At 37.4% G+C, this 14,107-nt stretch overlaps 1 protein-coding gene across 2 annotated transcripts; it reads left to right on the plus strand.

Moving 5' to 3' along the window:
- Positions 1–5,245: 5,245 nt before the first annotated feature.
- CENPW (centromere protein W) lies at positions 5,246–13,659 on the plus strand. Of its 2 annotated transcripts, none has more exons than XM_026070164.1 (3): positions 5,246–5,450; positions 10,636–10,749; positions 12,682–13,659. In XM_026070164.1, the coding sequence occupies exons 1-3, from the start codon at positions 5,358–5,360 to the stop codon at positions 12,706–12,708; spliced, it is 234 nt and encodes a 77-aa protein (XP_025925949.1). In that variant the 5' UTR covers positions 5,246–5,357; the 3' UTR covers positions 12,709–13,659. The 2 variants fall into 2 exon arrangements, with proteins under 2 accessions (XP_025925949.1, XP_025925947.1); XM_026070162.1 differs by lacking the exon at positions 12,682–13,659 and adding an exon at positions 11,822–12,669.
- Positions 13,660–14,107: the final 448 nt, after the last annotated feature.

The raw sequence follows: 14,107 nt of genomic DNA on the forward strand, positions 1-14,107 counted from the left end.
TCTGGACTAGTTAAATTATTCCTAGAGCTGCCTGAAGTTCCTTCTGGCTTGTACATAGCCCTAGAAAACACAAAATCTGATGATGAAAAAATTGCTCTTTCTGGAATTTGGTGGAGAAAATGTGTCTGGCATAAAGTGGGTGGGTCTGCCTGAGCAGATATGGGAGCAGAACTCAAATCATCAAAAAATCTAAAAAGGTCATCACAAAAGCAACATGAACACAGTCAAAGTGGATACCCCAAATGATTGGTTTTGGTACTGTTTATTCATCTTTAGGGATTCCATCAGAAACATCTAAACTAGATAGCTGTCTCTTATGGAAGTAAATGGAAATAAAATATTGGACATATATATCAATGTGATCCTGCATTAAATTATTTCAAAAACAGTGAAGGTGATCCACATTTTGTTGATGGCAAGTCAAATGCATGGTAAATATCTCTGAAGATAACAGTGACTACAGAGCTGTGATTTGTATGCCTTTACTTTTTCATGAATGAAATCCTGAAAGTTACACAGGCCCGTGCAGGAGTCAACTGACTTTTGGCAGCCTTACACAGCTTTAGCAGATCTGCTACATGCAGATCTTCCTGTAAAACTGAAGCTCAAATTGTAAACCTAAAAATCAGCAATTAGTGTGAATTTCAAATATAACTTTTGGGGGTTTTGCCTTTCTTAATTTTCACTGTTCAACACTGGGCCTGAAAACATGTAGAAATATGGCAGAATAAAAAGTCACTTTTAAATATCTGATCCTAGAGACTTACTTCTTCTCTTCATGAAACTAAAAGGTGAATACCAAACACATCTTTGAGCTTCTAGAATTTACTACTACAATCAAATTACTGTCATTTTATTAATAGTGACAGCCACAGGAGAAAAGTTTCTTGTCAAAATAGCCATTTCCATGTCCTTTTTCAAGCAGGACATCTACTTCAAGTTCCACGAAAGGGAGGAAAATGTACAATTTCCTCCTTTGTATTTTCTCTTATTTTTCTSTGTCTCCACCTAAAGTTTCAACTATATCTGAATTATCATATATATAACATAGAAATAATATGCAGATGTAACAGGAGAGTTGGTCTGCATACCTTCAGCCATTAAGATCAAACCTATCAGCTATATTATAGAAGAGTTTACTTTTGCTGGATTGTTATGTTCTGTTTTAGGGATATCTTTTCATCACTGAAGAAAACATCAAAAGATTTTAGCCTTTGGCATTCAGGTCCAGGATATGTTTCAAAGTCTTTCATCAATCACTGAAACTGGATTAGCACCAGAAAATATTTAACAATTACTATCTGACCACAGAAAAACTGAGGGACCTTTGGCTCAGCAAGAATCTATAAAATGTGATTATTAATTTAAAAATATTACACATTCAAAATGAAATTCTTCAGCTTTCTTTGGGAAGGCTGACCCTAAAATAATGAATTGATGAAGAGCTGACAAAGAGTCTGACTGAAGATAATGTCAAAATCCTGAAACTAAATAATTACACTAATAGTTACAAAAAGCAGGCTGGGGAACCAATTTAACAATTTGAGATGAACTTATAAAAGTTTCTGGTCATAAAGGAAACACTGCTTTTCAATTTAATTTCCAAATATTATGTGTACTTCAATTTACAACTTATTAGAAGACTGGGTATAATTAAGTCTTTAAATTCATCTATTTCCTTATAGAAATAGAGAACAAAATGTTTACTGGTCTGCAGTTCAGTAGTGATGGCCCCAAGCTAGGCCTCCTTTTAGTCACTGAATCGTATTGAGCTGTTTTCAAGAAACCCACATAATGAGGAAGCAAAAGTGACAAAATTATGTTGCTGAAATTGCCTTTATTCAAAAAACATTGCAAAATTGTTTGTTTCCTTTAAGAAGTCAGACCTGAATGGTGACATTTAAATTGCTAAATTTTCCTAGAACTCATCGTCTGTATCAGAGCTAGACTGTACTTTTAAAACACAGCTCAGCTTTGCTGGAAAAAGGGGGAAGATGCTGTGCTGTAGCTGAAGCCACAAAAAACATTCAGTTCATGAAATGAATTAATGTATGCTTTAAAACTGCAATTGCTAAAAAGTGAAACCCCTTAAATCCTTGAAATACTATTTGAAAAGAATATAACTGCTAGTAGAAAATGGATGCAGAATTGCTGCACTTTTTGAATAGGCAAAACATGAGAATGTCCCTATATTGCACAGAATTACCTCTTTTCTATGAAGCTGCATGAGCATGACAAAATTAACAACTTCAACTTTTTCAGAATTCATTGCAAATATATTTTACATGATTCTCTTAGCTGTTTAAATTGTACTTCATGATAGCATTACATAAGATGGATTCTATCAAAAAGATAGAAAAGGAAAACTTAATGTCATATGTTCAAAATCAAAACATAATGCGAGTTTGCAGTTATATGATTCGCTGTATTGTAATCATTAATCATTTTTTAAAAAGAAAAAAATAAACAGTTGTAATTTTCATGAAGTTTAGTCACGCAATAAATTAAGCCTTAACTTATAAAACATTTTTGTCCATTGCAATGCATATGTACAGCAATATAGTTTTTTCTTGTTCTACAATATCCCTAGTATTAATATAAAATTACTCAGAAATATATTTACAGAAATATTTATTGATAAAGAGAATAAATTAAAAATATATAACAAAGGAGAAATTTTAGCTATTGAAATTGAAGTTTATGTCCACTCACTAGATCAGACCTTAAAATTTAACATTTTTACATTGTATCTCTTTGTTCTCAATTGCTTGCAGTAATTAATCTGTCATAGATTTTTCAACACATAAGGAAAAAGAAAACCTGGTACATAAACAGGTTTGAGCCACCATTTTTAATTATTATGTTCTATAACTAAAAACAAAGAATAATCCTTTAAAAATATAAAATTATCAGAAGTCTAACAGTATTAGACTTAAGAATAAATTTTATCACTTAATCAAAACTGTCCATGTAGAAAGCACATGACTAAAGTATCTATCATTTTATGCTGGTCACTGCTCAGTTTCGAATTTGTATGATATATTTTAATAGTTTTACACCTATAGTGAAAGTACTCTTGCAATAGATAAAGTTTGTAAAATGATTGTCCATATCAGTTTCCTACAGACTGTATGGGACTATAAGGCCCAGTTCTCAGCWGAGGCAAGGTCCAGTGGAACTGCTGATTTATCCCAGCTGTAGATTTGAACCTGTTGACATACTGAATTATTGTTGATCCCACTGCATGTTTCTATGTGTCGATTACAAGTATCACAGTATATGACCTTATGTAGCTCCTGGGTCATATTCATGTTCAGAAAACAAATATTTACTTCTGTCAGTGCTGTTGAACCAGTAACTATGATAAATACAGTTAAACTACAGAAAAGAAAGCTATGTTTTAGTATGCTTATCCATTAACAGAAAAAATATGTTAGACCCTGATTTTTGGGATCTGCATCGTTGTTGGTGATTAATGGCAAATGACAGTCCAAGCTGAAAGAACAAAGCCTGATTTTCAAATACCCGACAGCATATGAAAAACTGGCAAATCTTAAATTCTCTCCTGCTGTCAGATATCATACTTCTATTTGGACCACATTTTATGCATATTGCAAAATTAACTAAAATACCAAATCATACGGATGTAATATATTTTAATACAACTGATTCATATCTGGGTGCTTTATTGGAAATATGTACCTTTAACTGATAAATATTGAATGTATTAAAATAAAGATAATATATTTATCTTACTGACTTAACAAATTTACAAACATCCCACATGCCAAAGAAAACAAAAAAGTGATAAATATTCTGAAAAACTCCATACCTCAGTATGAAATCCTGACCCTTTCTCCAACTAAGTACACACAGTCCAAACACACTGAGAATGCCAAGCTACAGAGGCCCCACTGTGGGGAAACCTGTATTTCAGTCAGCGGCATCAGTCAGCCAAAATGGAAGTGCAGGGGCAGATCACAGAAGAGAAAGGATGACACTTTAAAGTGGTGGCTGATTTCAGAATGAGTGTGTGTCTCATATGCTTAGCTGTTAAAGCACCCGACAGCATATGATTAAATCAATGCCATACTTCTACTAATGCTCTACTTCATCTGGCTTTATGTGCAGAATATAACTATTACTTTAAGCTAATTTTAGGATAGGTTTACGGTGCTAATTAGGGTCCTGGTCCTTCAGCCTAGACACAGACTAGGCCATTTGGTGTCACATCTCCCAACAGCGTCACCCAAGGGAAGGGGGAGAAAACAGGCTTGTACAATTCCCTTGACTTCTACAGCAAAGAGATTCCATCACGGTTGCGAGATCATAATCAATTCAAAATTAACAGGTCAGGGCCTGCGGCTTGCTTAGGTGGCACGGTGGTGGCACACCCGACTGATGGAGCATTCCCTGTTTGGGGACGTCTCTGCACCTGTCAGTTGCTGTCACGGATCGCCTCTGGATGCTGGGTTCAGAGCCTAGGCAAAGGCAGTCAGGAGACTAACATGTCCACTTTTCCCCAGTTAGTTAAAAAGTCTGGATGGAGATTCTTGGTAACTTTATGTTATGAAAGCCAGTGTTAAAATAAATACAGCTTCAGTCTGATGAAAGGGAAATGGTTTGCCATGTAGTTGCTTGTGAGGGAAAACAGCCTGCCACATCAGCCCTCTGAGGTCTGCGATTTTTACGAAGCTAGCACCAGCTCTGGGAGCTCTTCCCAACCGCCTGGGGTTTCTCACACAGTCCCTGCGATGGGACTGTGCATTTCAACCCAGAAACGTTTGCTTTTGGGGTGTGACGGCCTTCGACCTGCGGAGGCAGCTGGAGCGGGGGGGGGAGGGGGGCGGGCGCGGGGCTGCGAGACCGCTGCGGGCGGCACCGCCCGGGCCCCACCCGGGGTGGCCGGTGCCGGGGGAGCCAGAGCCGCCGACACAGGTAGCCTGCCGCCTCCTTCCCTCTCAGCTTCCTCCACAGCGGCTCGGCTCGGCTGCTAGGGGCAGAGGCGCCTTACGCTTCTCCTTTAATTACTTTATGCGCTTCCAGGGAAACGCTTCCGCTCCCCTTCAATCCCGGCAACACCCCTGCTCTGCCCCGGGAGAAGAAAAACTAGCAGAGCGCAGCCCGCGGCCCCCGCCTCGGCCGCCTCTGCCCGCAGCAGCCCGGCAGCGCCCGCGGGGCGGGGCCGCCGCCCGGCCGTTGGGAAGTGCGTCACGGCGGGGCGCGCCTGTGCCAGGGCGGCGGATTCGAACGGTCGCGAGGCGGGGAGCGGTTGAGCGGGAACCGTTGGGTCCTTTCCCGGCAGCAGCGGCCACAGCGGGAGGAGGAGGAGGAGGAGGAGGAGGAGGAGGAAGAGGATGATGAAGCGCACGGCGCCCCGTAGCACTTTGCGGAAAATAATAAAGAAGCACAAGCCTCAGTTACGCCTGGCGGCTAACGCCGACCTGCTGGTGAGGAAGGGGGCGGGCGCGGAGTGGCAGTGTGCGGGCCGCTCCACCCCTCAGCGCTGGCGCCTGGGGCCTCCCGCCTGCCTCCTCCGGGCCCTGGGCTGGGGGGAGCGCCTGCTCCAAGCAGCCGGCTGACTTCCCAGTTGCTCGGGCGGGCGGTGAGCTCATGGGCTGAATTCTCCAGCTCCATAATGAGTCCCCTGCGGGGCTGGGGTCGTAGCGCAGGGCCAGGTGCAGCTGTGCTGTTAGCCGTGGCGAGCAACTGCTGATAGTCCTGGCCTGCGGCCGGATTCGAGTCCCGTTGCCTCGGTATGGATGGGAAAGGTAGTCCCTAAATGCTTTATCCCTGGAAAGAAATGCACCGACGGGTTGCATATACTGGAGCAGGATGAAGTTGGTGAGAGATGGGAGTAATGTGATGTCAAGTTACTACTAATGGTGTTTCTGCAGTGACCTATAGGCAGAGGGCAGGCAAAGTTTTGGGGGAGACAGGTAATTGGTTAGTCTAATAAAATATTATTTATAAGTAGTCATTGCAGCTTTCTGCTTCCTTGATGGCTACTGCATTATAGCTTTCCTTCTGACAGTGAATTTGAGGATTCAGAGACAGGCTTGTGCATAAACATTGTGTTACCCTACACGTACACACTTCTGTTCAAAGAATTTGAATGTTGGCACACTGAGAAATAGGAATTTGGACTAAGTGGCTGTAATACAGATGTTTGTTGCTGTTTATATAGAGCTTAGAGTGTACAGATATCAGTCAACTGAACTGTGATTAATGAGTTGCTTAGCTGTTAAAGCATCTTGAATCATCACGTTTCTCCAGAAGTCCACCTGAGTAATCTTTCTCTGAAACTAAGAAATGAAAAGTCTTGTTACTAATCAAAAGAGGAGGTTGAAGTGTTGGGATTCTCTTAATAGGTTAAAATCATGTGCCATAAACACGTAAGGATAGCAGAGCCCTATGGCACACTTTCTGAAACTGAGATCAACAAAGTTGCGTTCCTTCTGACCTGCAGTAAGGAATTTATGTCACACAAAGGGTTTGTGTCACTGAAAAAATTGCTCAGCTGCAACAAGGGAACCTGACATCAAGACAGCTTGTGGTGGCTGCTGTACTGAAAAAAAGGATACATGCTGAAAAAAGATATATTTTTTTGAAGTGACTTAATTGGCCTAACTTCATTTGTTTTCAAGTGTACATGACAGTTGGAGGACATGATTCTCACTGCAGTAATGCATACTGTTCACTTGCATGGTTTCTGACTTGAATTCTAAGTCTGTGTTTCATGTGTGTAAAAATGGCATCTAGCAACATCTTGAAGGTTGGCATCTGGATATATGAAGCTAAACATAAATATACTAAATAACAACAAAATATGCATATAATAAGATTAATATAGATGAATAYGATAATTACGTGGCAGCATTTACTCTTGAATGTAGACAGTACCTATTTTTGCTAATAATTGGTCTAATAAAAATATGATTTCCTCCTACTACTGCTGCTATCTGTGTAATATTTTATAGACTAAGGACCTCTCAAAGCCACCAAAGCTTACTTAATGTAACAGTATTAAACTAATCATTCTTGCAGAATCATTAATAGATTTTTATTTATTTATTTTTGCAGTCATTAGTAACACTTGACCTGTGTTTCCATGGTCATGTTAACATAGCTTCAAGTTAGTGCAGCTGTCTGAAAAGGGGTAGGTGGGGCATCCCTCCAAATCTTGGCCATTGGTTCTCATCTCTCCCTTGTGCTGGCACTAGTGTTCTGTGGGCTGCAAAGGCAATCATTGAGTTGAATTGACTGAAACTAATGAACAACAACAATCTGACCTGGCTTAAAATACAGCTATGCAAATACTCATGCCAGCACAAAGGTTGAGATGAGAACAAATTTTAATAATGTGATGGAAGCTTAGATTAACTCTTTCGGTGCTGTCAGATTAAATGGTCTTTAATGTTAGGAGGCTTGACATTTTTTATTTTACCTTGCGTCTGAAGGGGAATGAATGTTCAAGTGCAGTGATTGTGCATGATGTTCTTCAAACATGCTTTCAGATATCATCTCTTTATTTCTTTGAATAAGCAAAACTCCAGCTGTGTTGATTTCTGATTAAAAAAAAAAAAAAAATCTTCCCCCAAAATACACAATTTAGGTCTTGTAGCTCAACAAGTAACAAATTTTGAAAGTGTTTTTAGCATCTCTTTCTGTCTTATTCCCTACAAATTCTATAAGAGTGATTAGATTGCATATTTTATAAATTTATATACTAGCTGTTTTAACAAGACTGAACCACATACATTTTGAGTAGACTACTTGTGGCTTCTGCAGGAAAATATGAGAATCAGCTATTTCAATTTGAAGGCTGTTTTCCTGAGTGAACCATGCTTATTTTTGAATCCACTGTAGTACTTAGTCTAGTGAGGAGACCTGCCTGCCTGGCTGCAACATTATCCTATTGCTTTKGGGATTTTTTTGTTTTTGTTTGTTTTTTCTTTTTCTGACTCTTTGGTGATTGTTTCTCCTTGATAAACCCGTTATGTCCTTACATTGTCATCTATGAACAAGTCTGAAAAACTAACCGTAAGAAATCAGATGTTTTTGTAAACTATCTGAATGGAGTCTTTTTTTTCTTCCTCCCTTTCACCTTCTTTTGCTCAAATCTGTTTTTGAACTTTGAAGTTTTGTCAGGACCGACATACTAAGTGTTAACATCTTTCTCCATGCACAATATTGTTAACAAATTTCATGAAACTTTCTCAACAAGGTTTTTTTTTTTTTTTTTTTTTTTCAGAGTTTTTTTTATGCTGAAGATATTTCAGGTAGGAATAGTACTGAGGTTTCTCCTGTGTTCTTAGAACTCAATTATTTCCCTTTTTAGAAATGAGAGGTAAAGATTTTAGTACTGAGGCCTGTGGATTTTTTTTTCCCCACCAGAATGGTCTGAGAAGAAAAAGCTATGCAAACTTTGTACTAGCTTGATATTATAAAAGAAAAGCAATAACTCTGCTGCTTGTCTTAAGCTAAAAGTACAGGTTTGTATTTGCATTGCAAAAAAGTGTAAGGTATTGTATTGAATGACCACTTTTTTCTTTGTTATGGGAATGGAGTCTAATCAAATAGGTGCAGACTGTAGGCAAAATATCAGTCTAATATTTTTTTTTTAAGTTATGACAGCAAAATAACGTGAGGAGTCGGGCTGAACAGGTGTGCAGAAATCATTCTGCAAGAGTGTTGTCAGTTTCTCGTGTTCTTGAAACTTTCAAAACCAAATGCTTATTTTCTGGGAAATAAGTGCACTGTTGTGCAAGGTGATTTTCATAAGTAATTCAAAACTGTTTTTAAGTTTTGTACTGAGGACAATCTAATACACGGTAAAGCAATGGCTTTAAACAAGTGTGGTATCACTTAAGTACTTGTCAGTAACTGTCACATTCATAGTATTCCGGCATTCTGCCTTTCATTAGCCTTTCTTAATTTCCTTAAAAAGAGACTATATAAACCCCAAATAATCTGGAATATTTATTAACATGTGGGTTCTATTGTAGTGTGTTCTGATTTTACTTATGTAACGATGTTTCTTTTAAACCAGTATGAGTTTAGGGGAAGCTTCTCAACAAAGGGCAATTCACTTTGAAAATGAGAAAGTAAAGGTGCAGTGAGTCTGAGAGAATATGCAGTTTTTAAAGACAGTTTTAAGATTAACACTTTTGCCTTCAGGTATCTCAGAAGGAGGACTTTAAAATATGGAAAGCCTCTCTCACCTCCCACAGGTTGGTTTCAGAAATCTAATTTCCATGTAGATAAGTCTAGTAGTCTGATTTGAAAGCTATTTTAGTGTCGCTGCTTGATTGTTTTGGATAATTTCAGCATGAGTAATTAAGGAAGAGGTTAAAAATAATGTTGATATTCTTGCTAAATAAGTCTGCAAGAATGTCTGCTTTTTTTTGTAGTAGATGCTCCCAAATTATGCCAGATATTACATAAATGTTTCTATTGCACTATTTCATGTAGTTCAGCAGATTAAAAAATACAGTCGCATGTCATATGAACACAAAAATGCTGGTCCTCTAAAAGATTCCTTTTTCTTGCGACCCTATTGCCAAAGTATTTCCTATATATTCCACATTGTATCTTTCCTTGTTATAACTTTTTAGACTTTGCAGGTCAGATATGATGACAGAATAAGTATATCACTTAATTCATATAAACRAAATAAAATTTGGATATATTTCAGTAATATTTTTGAGCTTCTGGTGGAAAGAATATTTTGTACACTTTACATAATAAACCCATGGCAAAGTTAAAATAACTTGTTTGAAGATTTAATTTGTAAGAGGCAAAATTACCCATTTTAAAGTTGAACTATAGAAGAAAGCTAGAGGTTTGGATTGTAGGTTCCTTATTAAACAAGGATGCTTTTGGGTGGCAATTCTAGTACAAGCTGGAGCAGTTTCTAGGCTGCTTAAGTTTTTGCTGCTTCACTACTAGCAGAGCAGTGTTCTATTTTGAACAGAATGCTGCCATCCCTATTATTTTCATGTAAAGAGGTTTAGTGGTGAGCTTGCAAAAAATGGATGGAACCTCCTGATAGTGGAGAACTTCTTGTGCTGGAGAAATTAATTTGTCATTTCTTCTTTGCACCGGAAAAGGGCAGAAGCTGTTGAACATGTCTGTGGTCCACTTGGTGATAAAGCAGGGATGAGATGAATTTATTGTTCATTAAAGTCTGACCATTTTAGTCACTGGAAGCTGACTATAGTAGTACTAGCAAGCAAAAAGGCTCCTTCTCATTCTCGTCTTGATATTTGCATACACTTTATAAAAACAAAAAACCAAAATGCCTACTAATATAAATCAGGTTTTATTTCTGTTAGATCAGATGTCATCTGTGATCGTCATTTCTGTTTAAGGCACTTATACAACTTAAGTATACAGAATTTAAACTATATTCATAACAGTCTTGCAGTAATACATATGTCTTGGGTATTTATTAGGGCTTGAGCTGAGTGGTGTTTTGTTTTCCTGAGAACACATTTCAGGAAAGTAGAAGCAGCCTAGTATGCAAATCATCTGTCTCAACAACGAACCTTTAACAAACATTGCTTTTTTCACTTAAGTAAACTTTGTATGAGTAGTTTGAATCCTTCTTGGTTTTGTTTTTCTCTTTTAAAGGTGCATTTGAACTTCTTACTGTTTCTCCATCGACTAGCAGAAGAAGCCAGGACAAATGCTTTTGAGAGCAAAAGTAAAATAATCAAACCTGAGCATGCTATAGCTGCAGCAAAGGTAATAAAGCATTTTTAATATTTTCCTTTCTTGTTTAATGTAAAATGCATTAAGACAGGGTGTACAAAAGTTTTCTATGATAGTGTTAGTGTTTTTATTTATAATCCCAAAACCTGCAACAACTTAACATTCTTAGATCCATAACTGTCATAATTCTCTGTCACCAAGACATCAAATGAACTCTTCCTGCCCTATTCAGTATAGTCCTCTTCTTGCTCGTTTTTTTTTTTTCCCTATATTTAAATCCATAATTTCAGTATGTGGGGTATGTCTACATGTTAGTTTTCCAACAAGCATTCATGGAGTGAAGGCCGTGTGGCCAATTAGCGTGGTGCTGAGCAGGCATTAATGTGTCGCAGGACTGTCTCTGGTCCTGTAGCTTCCTGCTGCTTTCATGGTCAATGAGAGTTCGTCTCTAATTCAAACAGGTAGAATGAATTCACATCTGCCTATGAAAAGCTGCGACTGTCAAAACTAAGACTTCTTTTGTTGCCATTCAATGTCTTGGCTTTGGGATAGGGAAAGAGAAGTCTAGGCTCTGGGAGACCAGGACAGGAGCAAGTTCCAAAGCTGGAGGATTTTTATTTTAGATGATGTTATATCAAGGAAGCTTCGCATTGTGAACTGCATGTTATCTGAACTGCAGTAGCAAAAAYGAAACTATGGAGCAAGCAGGGAGTAGTTCAAAGAGGTTTGAGTATCCTATTTGCACCTTAAATTCATACCTGCTTAGTCTGAAATGTATTTCAAGTGGATTCTTGCAGCATTGTGAGGATACTACTGGAACAAACAGATACTTCTTGTGATACTGTGTTCTGTAAGGGAGGGTTAAATTATGGATTGCTATACGAATAGCTCAGCATAACAAAAAGTACTCTTTGAGTATCTGTAAAGGAGGAACTCTCTGCTTTATTGTACCTGATGAGAGCTTTGTGTGTATGTGAAAGAAGGAAAAAAGGAAGGGGTAAATCACCCTTCTTTCCCTAAAATGAATTAGTAGTGTCAAAGTATGACTGAAATCCTGCTATATTCTGCAGTTCATTTTACTCATTAGGCTGTTTTACTTACCTAGGTTTCATGCAAAAACTCAGTCTCTTTAATTTGCGGAGTTATCTGTTCGACCACCTTAGTACTGCTGGACAAATGGAATAATAAAACTGAATATTTGGGTCCATTGGCTTCTGTTTATCTTTTGGTCTTTTTTTTCTGGTAAAATGTTTAGTTTGTTACTATAGTAATAGAAAGTATCAGAAATATATACAGGATGTGTAGGGTAGCCAAGTTAATGTTGCAGTTGGAATCTTATGCATTTGTAATTTCTTCTTAACTTCAATCTTAACATTATTTGAACATTTTTGTGTTCCATTTATTTCTTTTTAAGATGAGAAGAAAGGAAAAACTGCCCATATTTTAATAATGTTAACACTTAAATGGTCCCACTTGGACTTTGAAGTTCACTTTTTGACTTAAACTCCAAACCAAAAAATGTCCTTCCAAGGGTCTGAGCACTCTTGATATAAAAAGAAATAAGGCATTACAAACAAAAATTGAGCATAGTAGCTGTACAATTGCACATCTTAGCTTTTTCATTTGTCTAGTACTAATGGGATAAGAGCTTTAAGGAATCTGCTGAGGGCTTGACAGAGCTATTACTACTTTTGACAATCATTTAGAAAAACATTATTTTAGAAAATTCTTGGTTATGAGCATTCATTTTGTCAAACATTTTCTAATATGGCATATGTCTCTCTGCTTTTGCTGAATTCATAACCTTTTTCCTAGACATTTACCCTTGATCACTCCACTCTAGGAGGCAGATTGTTCAGCTAGATGAGCCTTTGGTCTGAGTAGCACAGCTTTGTTCAGGCACTCTTGCTACTGCCTGAACTGTATATGTATAAGCAGTGATAATAATATCCTTTTTTTTCCCAGGTTGTTTTAAAGAAAAGCAGAGGCTAAAAAATGGARCAATGGAATTTCAAATCTTGGGTTTTTTTGGTGTGTTCTTACTAACTTGAGATCCTGTGAGCTGGCTTTTGCACTTGTGGAATTAATTACTTTTATTGATGTTTATCTGCTGACCTTCCCTCTGAGTATCCTGCTGTTTCTTTTAAAACAAACAAACAAAAAACCCCATGTTTTCATACACTTCATGTATAATTTAAAGATGTGTGTCATTTGTAAGTGCTATAAGTAATAGTAACTTTTCATTTAAATCTTTTGGTGTACCTTATTTCTTCCAGCACAATGGAGAGAAATACCTTTACCATACTCACTGAAGTACAATGTGTCATTTTTTAATTTACTGTTATACATTTGGAGCATTTTAAGGAAAACAGTAATAAAAATGCAGGTTTCACTTAATCCATTATAGATTGTGCTGTTCAGAACAGATTTACTAGCTAAACAAAATGTTGGCTTTCGAAAGAAATGCTGTAGAAGCTATTGTATTAAATATCTTGGCTTTGATTTGTTTATAAATGTCTTAATATTTTTAAATCACTTTGAAAAGTAGGCTAAAATTTCTGTGTTTTGGGGAATGGATACATATTCTGTATTTCTAAACCAAGCTCTGAACTGTTAAGCTGGCCTACTGTTTGATGTGGTATGTGAGACAACTTGGTGGTCTTAATTCAGTTGGTGTGGACAGATGCATGTCATAAAAAGTTTCTGACACAGCTGATGTTTTTGAAGTTAGATCCTGTAGAAATAATGAAGATAAGTTGGCATGCATGCTGAACTACTTCCTCCCCCTTTCTGAGTGTCATCCTAACTTGTAGAAGTGTCAAAATGTACATTAGATAAAAACATCTTTAATTGAAATTGTATTCTATTCCTAATCTGATATTTTTAAATAAACCATTGCTAAACACTTTACAAATCTTTTAATAAAGGTACAGTTGAATCTTACTGTTTGAGCTGATAACACTATTTTGTGGAATATGTGGTAGCTGATGCTTCATATCACAGTGAGCTATTCTTAAAATAAAAAATTTTTGTAAATCACGTATTGAAAAGTCTAATTTTGTTTAACACATCACCGAGTATATGTTAGAAACAAAGCCAAAAAATTGCATTTCCTAAATATTTTTGTAGTCTAAGGAAACTGAAGCAATGCCAGAACTTCGAACCTGAATTTGATATCATACCCAGGTACTTAAAATACTCTACAACCTGAGAAGTCTCATCCTTTTACAGTATACAAAAAGGAAGAATGTCTATTTTGACTTTCCTTAACACATAGGGCTTAGTTCAGTATGCCTTTTAAAAAGGTTGACTATGTTCCTTATCTTCTTCACTGTGAGGCTGACAGAGCACTGGAACAGGTTGCCCAGAGAGGCTGTGGAGTCTCCCTCTC

Source organism: Apteryx rowi, unplaced genomic scaffold (assembly GCF_003343035.1).
Source record: "Apteryx rowi isolate R43461 unplaced genomic scaffold, aptRow1 scaffold_305, whole genome shotgun sequence".
In the NCBI taxonomy this organism is placed as follows: domain Eukaryota; kingdom Metazoa; phylum Chordata; class Aves; order Apterygiformes; family Apterygidae; genus Apteryx; species Apteryx rowi.